General features: G+C 27.9%; 2 protein-coding genes across 2 annotated transcripts; both read left to right on the forward strand.

Moving 5' to 3' along the window:
• The first annotated feature begins 5,436 nt into the window (after positions 1-5,436).
• LOC132934188 (dynein axonemal heavy chain 9-like) lies at positions 5,437-10,428 on the forward strand. The gene is made up of 5 exons (XM_061000468.1): positions 5,437-5,525; positions 9,607-9,746; positions 9,817-9,957; positions 10,056-10,267; positions 10,327-10,428. Exons 1-5 carry the CDS (start codon positions 5,437-5,439, stop codon positions 10,426-10,428), a joined length of 684 nt encoding a protein of 227 aa, XP_060856451.1.
• Positions 10,429-12,845: 2,417 nt separating this feature from the next.
• LOC132935791 (dynein axonemal heavy chain 17-like) lies at positions 12,846-18,160 on the forward strand. The gene is made up of 7 exons (XM_061002413.1): positions 12,846-13,139; positions 14,576-14,689; positions 14,787-14,980; positions 16,132-16,324; positions 16,402-16,571; positions 17,523-17,641; positions 17,766-18,160. The coding sequence occupies exons 1-7, from the start codon at positions 12,846-12,848 to the stop codon at positions 18,158-18,160; spliced, it is 1,479 nt and encodes a 492-aa protein (XP_060858396.1).
• Positions 18,161-18,421: the final 261 nt, after the last annotated feature.

The raw sequence follows: 18,421 nt of genomic DNA on the forward strand, positions 1-18,421 counted from the left end.
GATCAAAAAGGAAAGTTATGCAGCATTTTCAAATAAATTCGAAACACAATTAATAACTAATAACCGCGTAAAAGAAGTAAACGGTAGTCTAATAGAGTCACCCGAGGAGTACCATATAGTATCAGAAATCGAAAAACGTTATAACCTTATGTCAGGAATAAATTACAAGTTAAAACAAAAATTTGGCAACGGTCAAAAATTAACACCTAGCAAAGCAATTGTGGAAGTAAATTATTTACGTGATAAAAATAGGTATATAATATTCTTAACTACTAAAAGTATAAAAAAGCAACGTATGAAAATATTTACCTATCACTATTAAATCTAAAACTATTATGTGAAGAACAATCATTGAATAAATTAGCTATGAATAAATTGGGTTTTATAGACCGACTAGAATGGGCACAAGTATGTGCTATGATTCGATATGTTTTCCAAAACACAGAAGTTGACATAATTATTTGTTCTAAGTTAGAATTCAGTGACGAGGAAAAATTAATCATATTCAAACAATGTCACTACTCCGTAACCGGCGGACACGTCGGAATACATAGAACAATAAAAAAAATAAAAACACAATTTAATTGGCGAGGTTTAAAAGAAGACGTAGTAATCGAATTTATAAAAAATTGCGCATCATGTCAAAAGAAAAAGGTCACGAATAAAAAAGTAAAGCAACCCATGGTAATCACGACAGCAAAAAATATTGTAATAATGCGCGGAAAAAGACACGTTACGGTGCATAAAAATCACGTAAAAAGGTTCCACGAGAATCCAAGTTAAATAAGAATAATATATAATATACATGTAAATACAATCATTAACAATAATTGATAGGATAAGGCAATGAAAAAATATATATGAATATGTAATTAGATAAATTTAATATATAAGGAAACTTTTTAGGATCATGATGACGATCGTCATGCTCCAAGTCACATTGGCACAAACAAAGCTGTATCAAATTTCAAAACTTTCCCAAGAGAATGGGATGTACTTTGAAAATCAGGGACCACTTCGATTAACAAATTCCGATTAGAAATGAATAATATATGTTAAATGAGATATCTTTAATCGACGTACTAAGGATATGATGTATTATTACGATAAAACCCTAAAATTATGTGACGATTTAACAATAGTATATGAAGGTATGGTTAAAATACTTTGTGAATATTTTAAGGTCACGTCTATTAGTCTTGAATAGGAAGTTACGAGAAAACGAGTATATATGTTACAATCTATAGATGGAACAGATACAATTACCCGGACAAGAAGGGGTTTAGTAAATTTAGTTGTATTTAAAATACAAAAAACATTATTTGGTACATTAGATGATACCGACGCAGAATCATATGATAAACAAATCAAGGAATTACAAACTAGTCAGAATAATTTATTAAAAATAGTAGAAAAACAAACTAGTATATTAAAATTTAAAAGCAACTGGTAACACGTTTAAAGAGGCAACCCAAAAGGAAGGGCAGATAAATAAACTTAGTATATTATACAATCGAATGGCAACAACCGTAAATCAAACCATAATCAATTTAGATATCGTTGAAGCAAAAAGTAATATTAACGAACAAATAAACATATTAAATTTAATATTCCAATAATTAAGTTTCGAAACCGATACAATTTGCGAAGTAATAATAGCCGCGCAAAGTGATATAATACATTTGAGCGTAATATCTGCTATGGAATTACGTACACAGTTAAAAGATATTTCAATAAACGTTCCAAAAGGACAAAGCTTACCGTTCGATCTAAATCAAATATCATTATAAGAACTAAGTAAAATGTCAAAATTGAATATAATTTACATAAACGAAACATTAATATTCGAAATAATAATACCACTAATAAACTCAGTCGATTTAACATTGTTCCACGTAATACCGTATAGCCGTTTGTACGTAAGTGTATAATATTTAACTCTAAATTATCAAAGTTATACCAAGATTTTTGTTTTTACTTAATTATCATACAGCTAACATGTTATTAATTTCAACTATATTGTTCCTAGATAAGCGCTTCCTCTTGATACCATTTGTGGAGCGACCAAGGTTTGATTTCCTCTTTGTATTTTAATAAAATTCTTCAAAATTAACAACTAAAACTACAACAATCATAATTCATAACCAATAGCAACCTTACAATGAACAAAAATATATTATTATTTAGTTTATTTTTTCCTTTACAGATGGTGCCACTGTTGTATTTTTGACATCCAGATTTCCTACTTTTCTGGTAGATTTTCTTAAAATTTTCTTTCATAAGAACCTTGTCCTGCCAAAAAAAAAGAATCAGCCAAATCAGTCAAGCTGGACTTTGGAGTCAAATCTGGACTTGCTTTTATAGTATAGATTTACCTAGTCTAACTGACTGAGTGTATTACCTAAATTAGTAAATTATTAAAATTGGCTACATTTATCCATTAAAAAATGTTGAAATGTAAATAAAAATTCAAAATAGTATTAAATCGAATTTTATAATAATTACATAACTTTATTTCGTATTGTAATTTTCTACGAAAGAACTGAATGAGTGATGGGTTACTGCATCGAATTGTACACACAACCATGCAACAGCCTTCGTTATAGCAATTATAGTCACCAAGGTAACTAAACTAAGCTTATAAATATACCATAATGTATATTGTGATCTAAGCTCCAGCTTTATAGATATTTATGCATTTCGTTTTGAATTTAAACTATAACTTTTTGAAATAAGTTATTTTTTATTAACTTGCATTTAAAGATGCATAGTGGAGACAGTGCAGAACTGGATGATAAACGGTTGGTTTATGTGTATAATTTTCTAGCCAGATCTTTGAAAATTAAAAGCGATGTAATAGACACAATGATGAAAAATCGAGACTATCAAGTACGTATACTATTGTCTTATGGTCTTATGATAAATTTATTACAAATTATAATGTTTATTCATAATAAACGTGTTCGTTAAATACTTAGAATACAACAATACTTTAGTAAGTATTTTTTTTTTTTTTTTGTTATTAAGAAAACAAATACAGTAAATAATGTATAAATAAAAATGAACAATGCTTGACGGCTTGATTAAGAGGGGACCAGTACGACGCTACTTCCACTTGATTAGATGTTTATTTTGTGTGTGTTTTTTTCTTAATTAATAATTGTTTAGGCGGTCACGTGACCAATTAGTTTTAAGGAGAATTACCCGGGATAGTAAAAGAAGAGAGATTTGATATTAGGGGATTTGAGCGGGCTAAAGTATTGGAGTGAAATATTATTTTATATCTGGATAACTAATTAATTAATAATAATAAAATAACATACGTTTATGATTTTTAATTAATTATTGGTCTGGTGGTAGGTCACATACTATACGAATACCGTATAATTTTTTGTAGTGAGTGGAAGCAAGTTTAGAGTGAGTAAGAATTCTGGGTTCATTATGAAGGATGTTGTTGCTAACTGTATCACGGAGCGTTGGAATGGATATTCTAAAATTAAATTCATTCTGAAAAAAACTATAAATATTTAGTTCTGAATATAGTACCGATACTATATTATTTAAAATACCTCTTTATACGAATGGTTATTGGTTACACATATATTATATATATATATATTATAGGTACCTAGCATAGTTTTTTTTTAACACACACATACCTAAATATTGCTCATCGTCTAACGCCATATTTGCCTCTGTCTAATACATTGCTACGTATGGACCCTACTCAAATCCTATACATATAACTATAATATACTACAAATGATATTATATAGTATATTACTTCACACATAAAATCGAGATGATCTTAGCGTTACGACGAGACCCTGAGAAAGCAATAACTATTATTTAATGTTCGCAACAATTAGCATAGGCCACATGGGATAGAAGGGTCAACGCACAGAATTATGAAATAATAATAAAAGATATACAGTGAGAAGTCCGTGGGTCTGATAAAATCACACGGACTATCTTATATATATTCACATAATATATTCCACATGTAGTAAGGATAAGCACATCTGCGCCAGACCACTTGTTGAATTCATACTTTGGAACATAGATTATATCGATCAATGACTTTTCGGGACTTAGAAAATATCCAAACCATCGTATATTTTCTAACAGCCATCATCATTCATTAGTCTCTAGAAAGTCTAAATCAGCTTAACTTGTAAAATTGTTGAAATATCTTTGTGCAATTTCTGAAAAATGGCAGGTACAGGCGTACAGGTACAGCATAATTTTATTCAGTTTGCGTTAGAGTATTTCAACTAGTAGCGTATACAAGGGGGGGGCGTGGGTGTTAGATCCCCTCCCATTGGTTTTGGAGTGGAGAATCTTCTATATTGTGTTCGATGTGAATTTTGAATTAATTCAAATTATATTCATTGTTCCTTATTGTTAAATATTTTACTACCTAAGTAAAAAGTTTTGAGAGGGTGGGGGATTTTCCAATTTTCCCCTCCTATTTAACTATGACGTTTTCTTTTTTGATCCCCCCCCCCATTTCAGTCATCATGTCTACGCCACTGATTTCAACAATCCATCATCCTATACTATCACCGTCTACTGTAAGCGGGTGTACGCTTTAAAATAATAAACACGAAGCAAAAAAATATAAATATGTAAATTAAATGTATAAATGAGAAACTGTGGCTTGAAGTGGCGCAGTGCATGCACTCAACTGCGGAAACGCACTGAGTGTACGTAACGGCGTTGCTAGTTCCCGGATGGGTGACCACCTGGGGTTTTTAGCAACGAATCCTTGCCACATATAAAAAAAAACGCGTTTTCAACCGTTCCCTCTGTACTAACCTAACCTAAAAACAACTTACAAACAAAACAAACCAGCTAAAGGCCTACATTGCCGGGCTCAAGCTCAATAAAAAAAAAAAAAAAATGAGAAACTTTTTTAAATTAAATTAAATTAAATCTTATTATACACTAAAAATACGCAATAAGCAAAATATTTATTTAGTTTTGTTTTATACAACTTTTAGGCTTTGGTAATGGACTTTTTTACCATGCCAGATCGTAATTCAATTTTTTTTACGATGAACTCTGCTGGTTTATTAACAGCAATGTCCGATGACTTTCCTGATGGTTACAAGTCTAAAGTTTTGTATATTATAAGACTTGAACCTATTGAAGTTACGCAAACAAATTGTAACTCGATACTTTTGAGTGGAGAAATATCACCGAACCCGTTTGAGGATTTAAAAGCAATCACTGAAAAAGTAAGAGATACACTGACAAACAAGTTTAACGTTATTTACTTATATTACCGTCTAAATTAAATTGATGCATACTAATCTTGAATAGGCTTTGTTAAATTTGTTCTCTACCGAAGAGAATTTTTTCAAAAACTGTTCAGATGACATTATAGTAGAAGTTCAAGACAGGCTTAATGATTTTCTTACAAACATAAACAACATGTCAGGACAGATGAAAAACCGTTCAATATTGACATTACCTTATGGCTATGACAACATAACTAATGCTTTAAAAGACACTGAAATGAGGTATCAAATTTGTATTCAAAAATTATTTTTATTAAATTTAGTACGTACAATGTACATCACAACAGAAAATGTAGGTTAGGCTATAAAGTATCGATAGGTATGTAAAATTCAATATGCTACACTGCTACAGTTCATATTTTATACTAGCTTTATTCTAGGCACGGTATAGTTTTAAAAACGTATGCAAGTGGGTAGTACCGCTCTGCTAACTCAAATAGTTTTTCTTTGTTTGGATATCTAATTTTGTCCAAATTTGAACTTAAAATATCTAAAATAAAACTGTGTTTATATTACGTTTTTTTTATATTTTTTTGTTTTGTTTTTATTACTCGTGGATGTACATATTACAATTTCAATCTTTAACTATAAAAAGATGGGTAAGTAGATGTTGCTCTGATGTACAGTAGGTTACAAGTGGGTCACTGTAATGGATGGTGTTAAATTTGAATTCAATGATATGATATCATTGTATAAGAAAAACGATTCTAAGCGAAAACAGTCAGTCAGTCTATGGTATTACTAATTATATTTGATGATATTATTGTGAATAAAGTAATTTATATATAACCTACTTACGTGGGACCTTGTTTTAAATTTTCAATCCTTAGCTATAAAAGTTGAACATTTTATAAATTTTTAGGTACAAAATAATAATAACATCAATATTCTAAAAAATATTGTTACTTCGTATCTTTAATATTATTTAACTGCTATTATCACAACTTATGGTAAACCTTTCATAGTTTAATTACATTTTCAAGCTGTTTGGTCCTTGAAAACATTTTTTTTATCGATATTTATACAAAAAGTGGATAAGTGGGTAACGCTTTTTTAATATTTAAATATTTAAATATTTAATTTTTTTATTTTAAATACTACTAAATTAAAAAGTATAATTATTTTCATTATAACTACTTATTATAACCAATAACAGAATATCTGATGGATAGGTAACTGTGTTATTATAAGCAACCTGTTAAACTGCCGGTTTCCTTCGTGTTTTATAAATAAAATTTGTTGTTTCTCTTGTGGAACCTTTTATTCAATTTTTAAACTTTTTGACTCAACGAATTAAATTTTATTAACATAATATATATAATAAAACTAAAAAAAAGACTGTATTAACTCAAAACAATTCAAAATTATATCATGCATAGAAAATGGTAAAATTAACATTTGATGAAAAATAAAAGTACCTACCCTACGGTTATTAGTTTATGAATAACAACAAAATAATAAAATCGTTGTATGATCATTTCTTAATTTACGGGTGAATTTTCAATGTCTAACTTAAAACGCTCGTAAAAAATCAATATGACTTTCTGGTAAACTTTTTTTTTTTGTTTACGGTAGAAAAACTTATGAGGAATCTTGTATTAAATTTTTAAGTCTTAGATAATCTTAGATAAAGACAAATTTGGTAGTCAAGAATAATAATAATAATAATAATTTGCTAACACAAAATATAATGTAAAATTGCACTATATTTGTGGTGATTTTAATATTAATTTATTATCAAATAATTAAGTATGTATAGATTATCTGAATATTATGGCTGATTATCAGTTAATCTCGTGTATGAATAGTATAAAAGAAGTTTTAATGATTCAAATAGTATATATCAGCGTTTCCCAACCTTTTTGCAATGGCGACCCATAAATTTAATCTTTATTAGGTACGCGACCCCCCCCCCCCCCCCCCCCCAAAAAAAAGTATGCCGTAAATAAATAAGATTTTTATTATAATCCATTTTATCATTGAGTTTTTTATAAAATACAATACGATACAATATACTGAATAAGAATAACTTAATAAATAAATAAATAAAATAAATTATAATAAAAATATAAAATACAAAAAATTAGTATAATAGAAAATTTAGTGTGAATTTTGATTTTGGACACTGTTGCATAAAATTTCCCACTGGGGTACAATTTTAGATAAACTAATGTGCATGCCATGAGTGACATCTAATCTGTTTCTTTGTTTTTTTTAATATTGGCCATGGTAGAAAATCCTTTTTCGCACAAATAAGCTTATATAAACAATGCGTCTCTGAACAGTATTCTTTGAAGCTGGTATTGTTTTTAATTTATTTGCCGCTTCTTTTCCTAATATTTCAGTACACATATCTATTGCAGTGGGCAGAATAAGATTTTCACCAATAGTATGAGGTTTATTATTTTTAGCAATTCTATATGCTAATAAATATGAAGCCTTCACAGCAGAAACTGTAGCGTGACAATAGGTCTTCATTGAATTTGTACTACTTTTAAACTGGTCATTTAAGCGTTCAAAATATTCGGTAGGTTTGTTTTTTACATTTGGGTGTTTGGTATCAAGATGCCTTTTTAATTTGGAGGGTTTTAAACTTTCATTGGCTAAAGTTTCTCCACATACAACGCATTGTGGTTGAACCATTTTATTATTTTCATAACGTCGAAATCCAAATTTAATAAAATCTGTACTAAAACTACGGTTACCTGATGTTTTCTTGTTTTGTACTGAACTGCCTGATGGTATACGCTGGTATATATTGTAATAAATTTGTACCATTAAAGAAAATGATATCAAAAGGTCTTTTAGTCCCCATTAATCATAAAAACAAGGTATATGGTATACAAATTAAGCATCTTTTTATATAAATTTTACGAATTGTTTTTTTAAGAAATAAAAATGTTTAACATATTTTTCAAAAAAGCACGGAATTTGTATTATATGGAAGAAATTGTCTTAGCTAAGCATGATACTAAATAGACTTAGAATATTATTCATGATATTTTAAATATTGATAAGAAAAATAAACAGACCATCATTGAAAGTATTTATAACAAAGGCAATAAAATAATAAAGCGTTAGAAATAAATTATTTTTTTGCAAACTTTGGTAATGATATTTTTTAAATATATTGTTGACAATGGTTGCATTAAAGATCCTTAAGTAAATATTCTTCTCAAACCTGTTGATTCTTTGGAAATTTACTAGAATTTACTTATTAGTTTAAAATTTTTTTTTTTTTGATTAGGGATAACAAATCATATTTTAATGAAGTCTGCTACTTTTATTGCAGAACCCCTTTCAATCATATTTAATAAATGTTTTTAAATCAGAATTTTTCTTAATTCCTTCAAAAAATGCCTAATTACTCCGATTTTAAAAGTGGTGATAAAAAATGTATAGGTTATTACAGACATATTTCTTTATCTCTTTCAATCAGTAAAGTTTTTTTTGTTCACTTTTTTTTGTTAAATATAGGAAAACTCAGAAGTATATCGTAGCTTAGATATAAATAGTTTGTCAATTTTCATGATTTTGATGAACCATGTCAAAATATTTATTTCAGACGATCATAAAAAATACTGTGGATTTTTTTTACTGCTCAATAACATCAGCTTATAAGGGATGTTCTACTATATTTTCAAGTCATTTTATCAGCAGAAAAATTTTGTATCGAAAATAGTTTAAAAAAACTTATAAAATTAATATTTTCTTTTGCCTATAATAAATAGCTTAAAAAGACTCGCAATATTTCGAAAATGTTATGATGCATAAAAATTGCTAATATAAACATTCAGTGAAATGCCCCCCCCCCCCCTCACCACAACAAGTACCAACTAGATTACTTTTCTACCAGAAAAAGTACTTGAAAAAAATTTAAATATTTTTACTGTCCCAATAGGTCACGCCAGACACAAATGAATAAAAAATCACACATCATTATAAAATCAATAAACTCCTCGCACCACTCAGGATCTAAAATTAATTAATACAAATTTAAATTAACTAATAAATATTGATAATTTATTATGACTAGAAAAACCTTAAAAAGATTAAAACTACCTACATTTAAAATGTTATCATATGTGGCGTTAAACGACATATTTATATATTTGGTGAAAACTTAAAGTATCTACCGTTATTTGTTTTTGAGCTACACCAAAAAAACAAAATCAATTTTGTCAATAACTGGTAGGTACGCGTAAAAATTCCCGTTTTTTTTTATTTTCCTCATCGTTTTTAAAATTTTCATTTACTATTGTGTATTGAATACTAATAATTTATTGGTTAAATACGTTTTTAGTGATGGAAAAATCATTGATGATGTGTTAAAACAAAGATTGGAAAACAAAGTGTATACTTGGTTCCAAGAAATGAAAATAATGGTAGCGCTCAAGCCAGAAGTGATTTTGGAGAAAGATCCCGCTGCGTCGCCTTCCCAATGTATATGCTAAATTAAAAATTATAATTAAATTATGTTCAATTTCCATACTGACACATTATAAATATACAGACCTTGATTTTTGGAAAAATCGAGAACAACAGTTTATACATTTTCACGAACAAATTGACGAAAAGATTGGAGATTTCTTAACCATTACAAAAAGCCCATGTATGGATATTTATAAACAAATAATAGAAACAACAGTAACTGGTAAATTAATGTATCTTATATTCTAATTAATATGGTTTCTATATTATAAATATTTAATTCAGTGATTATAATAATATTATTATTTTGTTTTTAATTAGAAAAACGAGAAGCGAATCTTATAAATATGTTTTTATCTACGATGACTAAGCACATAAATATGATCGAAGGTGATGGTTTGGTCGAGTCGAAAGAAGAACTATGCATTTTATGGAGAAAATTAGCTTTGATATGGATAAATTGCCCAAATTTTCAAAATTACAATTATATAATTGTCTTGATAAATGTATTATGTAATATGGTCATGGCTGAAGTAAGCAAAACAAATGTATACATTTATTTCTTTATTCTTATCAAACATTGATATTCCAGTCTTCAAGATATTTGGAACCAACCGCTCTATTTCAAGGTGAACTAGTGGAGAACTTAGCTAAGATTTATGATATTCTAGACGTATTAAGTTATTTCAAGTAACTACTATATTCATACATATTAATATAATATTATACGCTAATTGTCATAATATTTCGTTAAAAAATATATTACGCTACAGAGATCAATTCAAAGTTACTCAAACGGAATATTTTCAAGAACAATTTGATAAATTTATATTGACAAATTCTGTTTCACGTAATTACAAACCACGTTATTGGAACTTCCACACAAATGACCTTTTTCAGAATTTTGACGCATATGAAGATCGGTTAAATTCAATTAAAGTATGTTAGAAACGAATTACATATAACTTAAAAATACATAACTATCTACGCTATGTTTACAGATTTGAGTTACTTAATAAAATTAAGTTTTTTTATTAAGGGGACTTTAGTTGATGAAAAAAGTGACTTTTAGACCAATAAGCTGGACAAAACTGGAAGAATTTGGTTTGACAGATTTTAATTTTGACAACGGATTATGATTGATCAACAAGTTTACTAGGGAATGATCGAGGTGATTTTGAATATTTTTTCGTCTGTGATATCTAAGAATAAAAATATCGAAAAAATATGATATTTTTGTATTTATATTATTGATTATGACACTAACAATAATTGGAATATTCAAAATCGCCTCGATCATTCCTTAGTAAACTTGTTGAGCAATCATAATCCGGTTTCAAAATTAAAATCTGTCAAACCAAATCCTTCCAGTTTTGTCTAGCTTATTGGTCTAAAAGTCACTTTATTTCATTGACTGAGTCATCCCCTCCAGCCCCTTTAAGGTTTATTTTAGGTTACGGAATTTAAATATATTGAAAAACATTATAATAAACAAAATTAATGTTTAGATTGGTCAAATCTACATTAGTTTGACTTTTGACGAAACCGGATGCAGCCCCCTTAAGAAATCTTTATAATGATCTCAATTGGTACAGTTGAGTATTAGTTCTAAATCATTGTAGACAATCAAAATATTTAATGTCAGTACCTTTCTAAATTAACATTTAAGATTCTGAGCGCAGTAATGAGTGTATTTATTTATTTGTTTTTTTTTTTTATTAATTTTCTTATTGTGTTTGTCATCATCCCGTTATGACTTATGGAGCAGTGGCGTAATTACGGGGAAGGGGGATTTGGGTATCATAAACCCCCTCATGACTTTTTTTTAACTGGAGAACCATATTTAAAAATATTTACAAATAATAATCCCAAATCCCCTATGGTAGCTGTAACTAAGGTTATATTACTTCGTAATAAACACTTAAACACAATTGCAAATTGAATATTGTACAAACATATAGAAATAATGCAGTTTAGCTCAATTTTTGGGAATTTTTTTCGGAAATATATAGGGAATAGGTATAATTCAATTTTTTTACGAGTTAAGTACAATGGTGCAATCATAATGTGTTGGTCGGACTTAGTTCCAAGGTATAATCTTTTGAAAATTGCGATTTTGAGTATTTTACGTCTACACAGATTATTCTACAAATCTACTCGAAAAAAAGTTCATTTAAAACTTTATTAAATAGTATCTTCGTAATTATTTATTTTCATGTATGCATACATGTACCCTTCTTACATTATAATGATTACAGATCACAATGGTTGGACTGAGAGGATTTTATATGATATAAACCAATTTTTTTTAGTGGTCTGTAGTTGTTGGGGTAAATATTTCAATCTCCTCCCCTCCCTCCACAAACATGACCAAATTACACCACTGTTACGGATCGGCAAATATGCTCTACTCATCTAAGTTGAAAGTGGTTTCCGATAATGAATTAGATCTAGTATTGGTCAAAAGCATGGAATTTCCAGTACATTTTAAAATAATAAAAACTAAAAAAAAATAAAGTAAACGGGAATATTTATACTTTTTTTACCCAGTTTTTAGCAAAATCTATTTGGTTATTATATTGTAATTGTATTATATTGTATTATATTTATAACTGTAAAGTTTTGATAGTTTCATAAAATATTTATGTTACCATTTTCTAAGCCCGGTATAATTTTCAAAATGTTTTGTTATTTAAAGCTATGAATAGGCATTTTAAACTTTCAAATTATTTGTTTTTTTTCTCAGTCAAAGAGCTGTGTGTAATGTAATACAAGAAGTCGTACATATTATATAGATAGGTACTATCAAGTTAAACATTTCAATAATACATAATAGTTAGTATTTTTCAATCATTTGAAAATGCATTACGAACATTTGCAAATTATATAGTATATCTACTATAGATACCTTACTAAAATATAGATCCGAAGTTCTCAGGGTTTGTTAAGTTTACTTTTTATTACGCAAATATAAAAATAATAATGCTAACTGCTAATAGCCTTTTCTTTTATTTTTACTACAATTACATTGTATTATAGTATAAGTTTCATACCTGGTATTACATAATATAATTTATTTTATTATGTATTAAAATTATACTGTTTTAGTCGATGATAATAACATTTATTGACTATCAAAAATTGGAAAAAGTGGAAGTGGGTGGACTCATAGGCTGTTGGTATAGCCCAATGATTGAAAACATGTGTATTCGGTTTACAAAGTATATGGAAAAGTTGATTTCTATAGCTTACGATCCATTGGACATGTTAAGCGATGCGAATAACGCCTTGTTTGTGGAGGACTACAATTTCTATTTGAATATGTCGGACGATATTGACAATCGCTTAGCCACTGTTTCAAAAGCTTGTTTCGAAAACATCGACAACTCAACGGCATTTCACAAGGTAAATTTACTCTCTTTTTATTTTAAATTTTTTTATAAAATATACTAATTTAGTTGTACACCGAGCTTAAAAAATATTACTCAAAATAGTAATATTAACTGTTACATATGCGACCAATGATCTTTGTAATCGAGGCCTTGTATGTAGAAAAAAAATTATTATAGGTATATACTTACTGGAGTACTGATGATTTACGAACACATTTTTAGAAATATAATAGATACATAGCAATATAAAATATAAAATACAATATAAAACTACTTTTACTTAAAATAAGTGCAGAAGAAATTTCGTTTGTCATTTGGTATCTACCGAAATATTAATACCTATTGCGGTTTAAAGGACGCCACACACTGCAGCGATGACGGTAAAATTGTTTCCAGACTCATTTTGCCGCCATTACCACCGCTGCAGTGTGAAAAAGACCTTAAGCAGGACATGAAACCGCTTATGAAAGTATAGACATATTATAGAACATATTAGATGATTATTATTCATTTTATTTTATTGTAACTGTCGCCGTTAATCGTTGATTAACACTTTTCCGTGAACTATTTTTCAATCGATGGTTATGGGTAATTTATTAATTTAATATAAATTTATATCTATCCAAATATTCAAATGATAAAATATAGCCATATTGGTATTTATTTTTTTATTTAGCTTGTCCTAAACCATTTTATAAAGTGGATATTTGTTTTGTGTAAATTAAAGTAAAACTAAAATTTTCCGAAAAAAACCGGTAATCTTGCAGTATTAAAACCACTTCCAAACCGTTAACCACATTTTTAGAGATAATTTTGGTAACCGGTAATCAATTACCACTAATTCTAAAAACCCCTAAATCTGGTAACCAGTTACGAAAAATTTTTTGGGTAACCGAATTTTTCATAAGCGGTTTCATGCCCTGCTATGAACCAATGAATCGTACTTAGTATCTACGATTGGTGCTTATTACTTATTATCACGGCTACAGACAGTATACCATCTTTAATCGTACTTATTATTACATTATATTTATTATCTTGTAAATAAAATAATAAATCAAAAAAAAAATATAAAAATCAAATATATCGTTAATTTTTTTGATATTTACGGTGTTATTGAATTGACAGGTTTTTTTAAAAAAAGGTTTCTGATACACGTTACCCCTTAATTGAACTTAGTGGTTACCGGTAATTGTTAATCGCTTCTCAAAATTTAAACTCCCAATCCGGGAAGCGGCTACCAGACCCAAAATTGGTCATGGTACCAGTTTCCGTTAAAAACTGGTAACCAGTTTCAAGCCCTGGTTTTAAGTATAAATGTTTGTAAGCATAAATTATTAAATGTTAGAAATCTGAATCAGTTTAAAAAAGGTGGAGGATGCACCTGCATTCACTTTTCTACATTTTTACAGTCATAAACTATGACTTATAGTTACCTTAAATTTACAGTTTCTTATGCTATTTGGTTCGGCCGTGTTGAATCGACCTATCGTAGCGGCTGCTGTGGAAAAACATTACGAACAATTGTTGGATCTACTTGACCAAGATTTGGCCAGGGAGTTTGTTAGTACCAACCCTTTATTTTTTTCATGACCAATTATTATACTATATATATCATACTGACCTAGTAGTTAAATCCATTTTTTGTGCATGTCTTTAGAAAATTATCGACCGCCTATCGGGAACAGCGATGACTACCGAAATCGAGAAAAGTGACTATTACGAATTGCGTTTCATACCAGAAGAAATGGATCTAGAGTACCCACCCGTTGCTAGAGCGATGATGTGGGGGAACTCGCGTATAAATAATCGATTGTTGGAAGATTTAACTATTATTCGGACTTTTGACTTACCGTAAATATTAAGTATTATAATACATTGTTTATAATAATTTATAATTATTCCTTTGTCCTTACAATACAATAGTAGGTACACTGACTTATTTACTACAAAACTACACTAGAGTAAAAACTCGTGTTATTAAATTAATTTTGTTTCACCATTTTCTGGGTTACAAAATTGACATAGCTGATATGTTTAGGGCACGTCTGCGGTATTTTAGCACCTATATATTATTTATAATGAATACATAGTTAGTTTTGACTTTTATAATATCAAAAATGACAAAAATATTTGTCCAACCCATAAAATGGCAAACAAGCATCAATTATTTTGTATTCGTGTTATTTGAACTTTGTTATCTAGTATAGAAATAGGTGTGGCTATAATATTAAACAATTATTACAAATTAAAAATAAATAAACTAATAAGCTACCTCTTAATTATTAGATACGTACAGACTTAACAAATCATACATTTACACTGATATAAATATATAAATAATAATAGCACACTATTTAATTCGAAATGTTATTTCAAACCTAATAATAGACTATATTTTGAAGCCAATAAAATAATCTATTTATGATTTATATTTTAGGATTTTTTAAGGATTATTATCATCAGTACCTATAATCATTACAATAACTCAAAAAATAGCTACTCGTTAGAAATTTGATTTGAATACATCAACATTTAAAAAAAACCATCTTATTAATAATTTGCAGTAAAAAAGGGCGTTCTCATTTGAAAAATAGATGTTTTTATCACCACAAGGCACTCTTTAAGTAGTACAAAAAAATATCAGAAATTTGAAAAAATTATCTTAAGGTATACTTAAAAATTCTAAACATAAGAATTTGAATAAATGTACTATTAAAGGGAAAATGGGAATAAGCATGCTTAATAAATCACCCTGTATACTATTATCTATCAGAATTAAGTTTTTTTAAATATTATTATTGCAATACCAAGCTCGATATTTATTTCAAGAATTAGGTAATACCTAGATACCTACTTAATATTTTAGGTAAGAGAGCTTAAGAGAGCTCATACATTTGTTTTAATGAATGAAAGCATAGTTATATTGATAAGTATTTATTAAATATTAAAATTTAGGTATGTAGGTATTTAATATTTTCATAAACGTTTTCTTTATCTTACAGAATCATGAAAACCCCAAGAGGAGAACAAATCAATATAAAGATTGAACAATTAAAGGATAAATTTAAAAATTATTTAAGTCCTATATTTGAGGAATGGAAGCGTGTTGTACCACTTCAGATACAAGAAAAACTAATGCAACCACTATTCACAATCAATGAAAATAATACAATTGGTCTTAATTTTTCTGAAGAAGTAATCATTTTTTGTTTATAATCAATAATAATTATCATTCACTAATTCTTTTTATTATTTTTATTTACAACAAAAAGTTGGATGCCGCAATTAAAGAAACCAGATACATAATACTCAGTAATTACAATTTCAAAAATCCAATCTTGGCAATTGGAATAGATGACATACCAGACGATGCAATTAAGCTCTATAAACGAGAAAAACTGATTTTGTCATATAAAAGAGATATTGAAGAAATTGTTAAATGGTTAGTGACATTATTTATTTAGCTTTTACATTTAGAACTTTCAAAATATGAAAACATTTGTAAATAATAAATTATATTAATTAGGAATTTGATAACTTATCAAAGTAGGTGCCTAGTACCTACCTATATCAAAATATATTAAATTATTAAAAATAAAACTTAAACAGTTATTTACTAAGTCGCATGGAATTTATTGTATTAATTTAATGAATTAAACATTTTCTAAACATTTAAATATTCACTAAATTATGTTTAAAAAGACTGCCGGACTATTTATAGGACACTATTGATTCATTAAATGTTGACAGATTGATCATGAACCCGGCAATAGAGTATGAATTATAATATAATTATATTATTAAGCTGAAGTTTTTCTTTCAAAACTACATCCTTTAAGTCAGTGTTTCCCAAACTTTTTGCAATGGCGACCCATTCATTTAATCTTTATTAAGTACGCAACCCCCTGCTAAAAAAAAATCAATTATGCCATAAATAAATAATATTTTTTATCAATTTATATACTTATTTACGTGGAACCTTGTTTTACATTTTCAATCATTTGCTATAAAAGCTTAGTACTTAATACATTTTTAGCTATAAAATCATTTTTAAATTTTAAATTTGATACACTTTGTCAAAATTTGAACTTTAAATGCTTATAAAAATAATATTTGTCCATATGTATTTTTAATATTTTTCAACTGCTATCAATATATTAGGAGCAGTGTATTAAATTATCACGTTTTTTGACCCAACAAATAAAATTTTATCGTGTAGAATATGCTAATATAATCATTCAGGGAAAATTACAAGTACCTATCAACGATTTTTGTTTTAGAGTTTCACTAAAAACCAAAATCGATTTTTTTACAAACAAATTTGAAAACTCAGAATCTAAAATTCTTATTTTCTGATTTGCTTGTTACAAAATTACATTAATTATTATTATAGGTATAATATACTGAGAACTGAAACACATCCTACAGAATTACAGTTAATTATTGAAGAAATCGAGAATATTGATAAACTTATTGATGATGCTCAAAAGTATGTTACGTGGAATTCGGAAGGTAAAAAAAAAAGTGTCTTATTAATTATTATCTCTAGGTATATTACTAATAGGTACTAGTATTTATAATCAATGGCATCATATTAGATAATTAAATAAACATAATATTATCATCTTATAAATAGATGTTGTTTACTTAAGTGAAAATGACATGAACGAAGAAACAGACAATTATGAGTCTATGTCACCGATATCGTTACAAAGTACAATTAGCACCATTCATAATTTAACAAAAAATGTTTATGAGCGTGTAATGCAAACCCACGAAAATTTCCAAAAAATAATTACTCTAAGTAGTCAATGGATTGATAAGCCAATGTATGTGCGTGATAAGATTACAAAACGTATAACATTTGGCAATAAGTTGACAGAAATGAAAATCGCTAGGTACGCCGAAGTGCGAGACGCTAGTATTAAGATACAACAATTGCTTATGGAAGATCTTTTATTATTTCACAACGTGCCATTAGTGGATCCAAATTTGAGTAAGTTAACTTCAACACATTTATCTTTAAAATGATAATGACATCAACATGGTCTATTTTTAAATATATATATAATATATTAAACTCGGTTTCGTAAATAATTTTTTATTGAGATATGCTCCTAAATAGGTAATATTATGAAGTTTAGATAGAAAACTTTCAAGGTTAACATGAGATATAAATATATACATAATCATATACCTACATATATTTATGAAATAATTTGATGTCTGAGAAGAAAAGGAGGAGAAGAAGAAGAACAACAACAACAACAGCAACAATAACAACAACATCCT

The sequence above is a fragment of the Metopolophium dirhodum genome, chromosome 1 (assembly GCF_019925205.1).
Source record: "Metopolophium dirhodum isolate CAU chromosome 1, ASM1992520v1, whole genome shotgun sequence".
NCBI lineage: Eukaryota > Metazoa > Arthropoda > Insecta > Hemiptera > Aphididae > Metopolophium > Metopolophium dirhodum.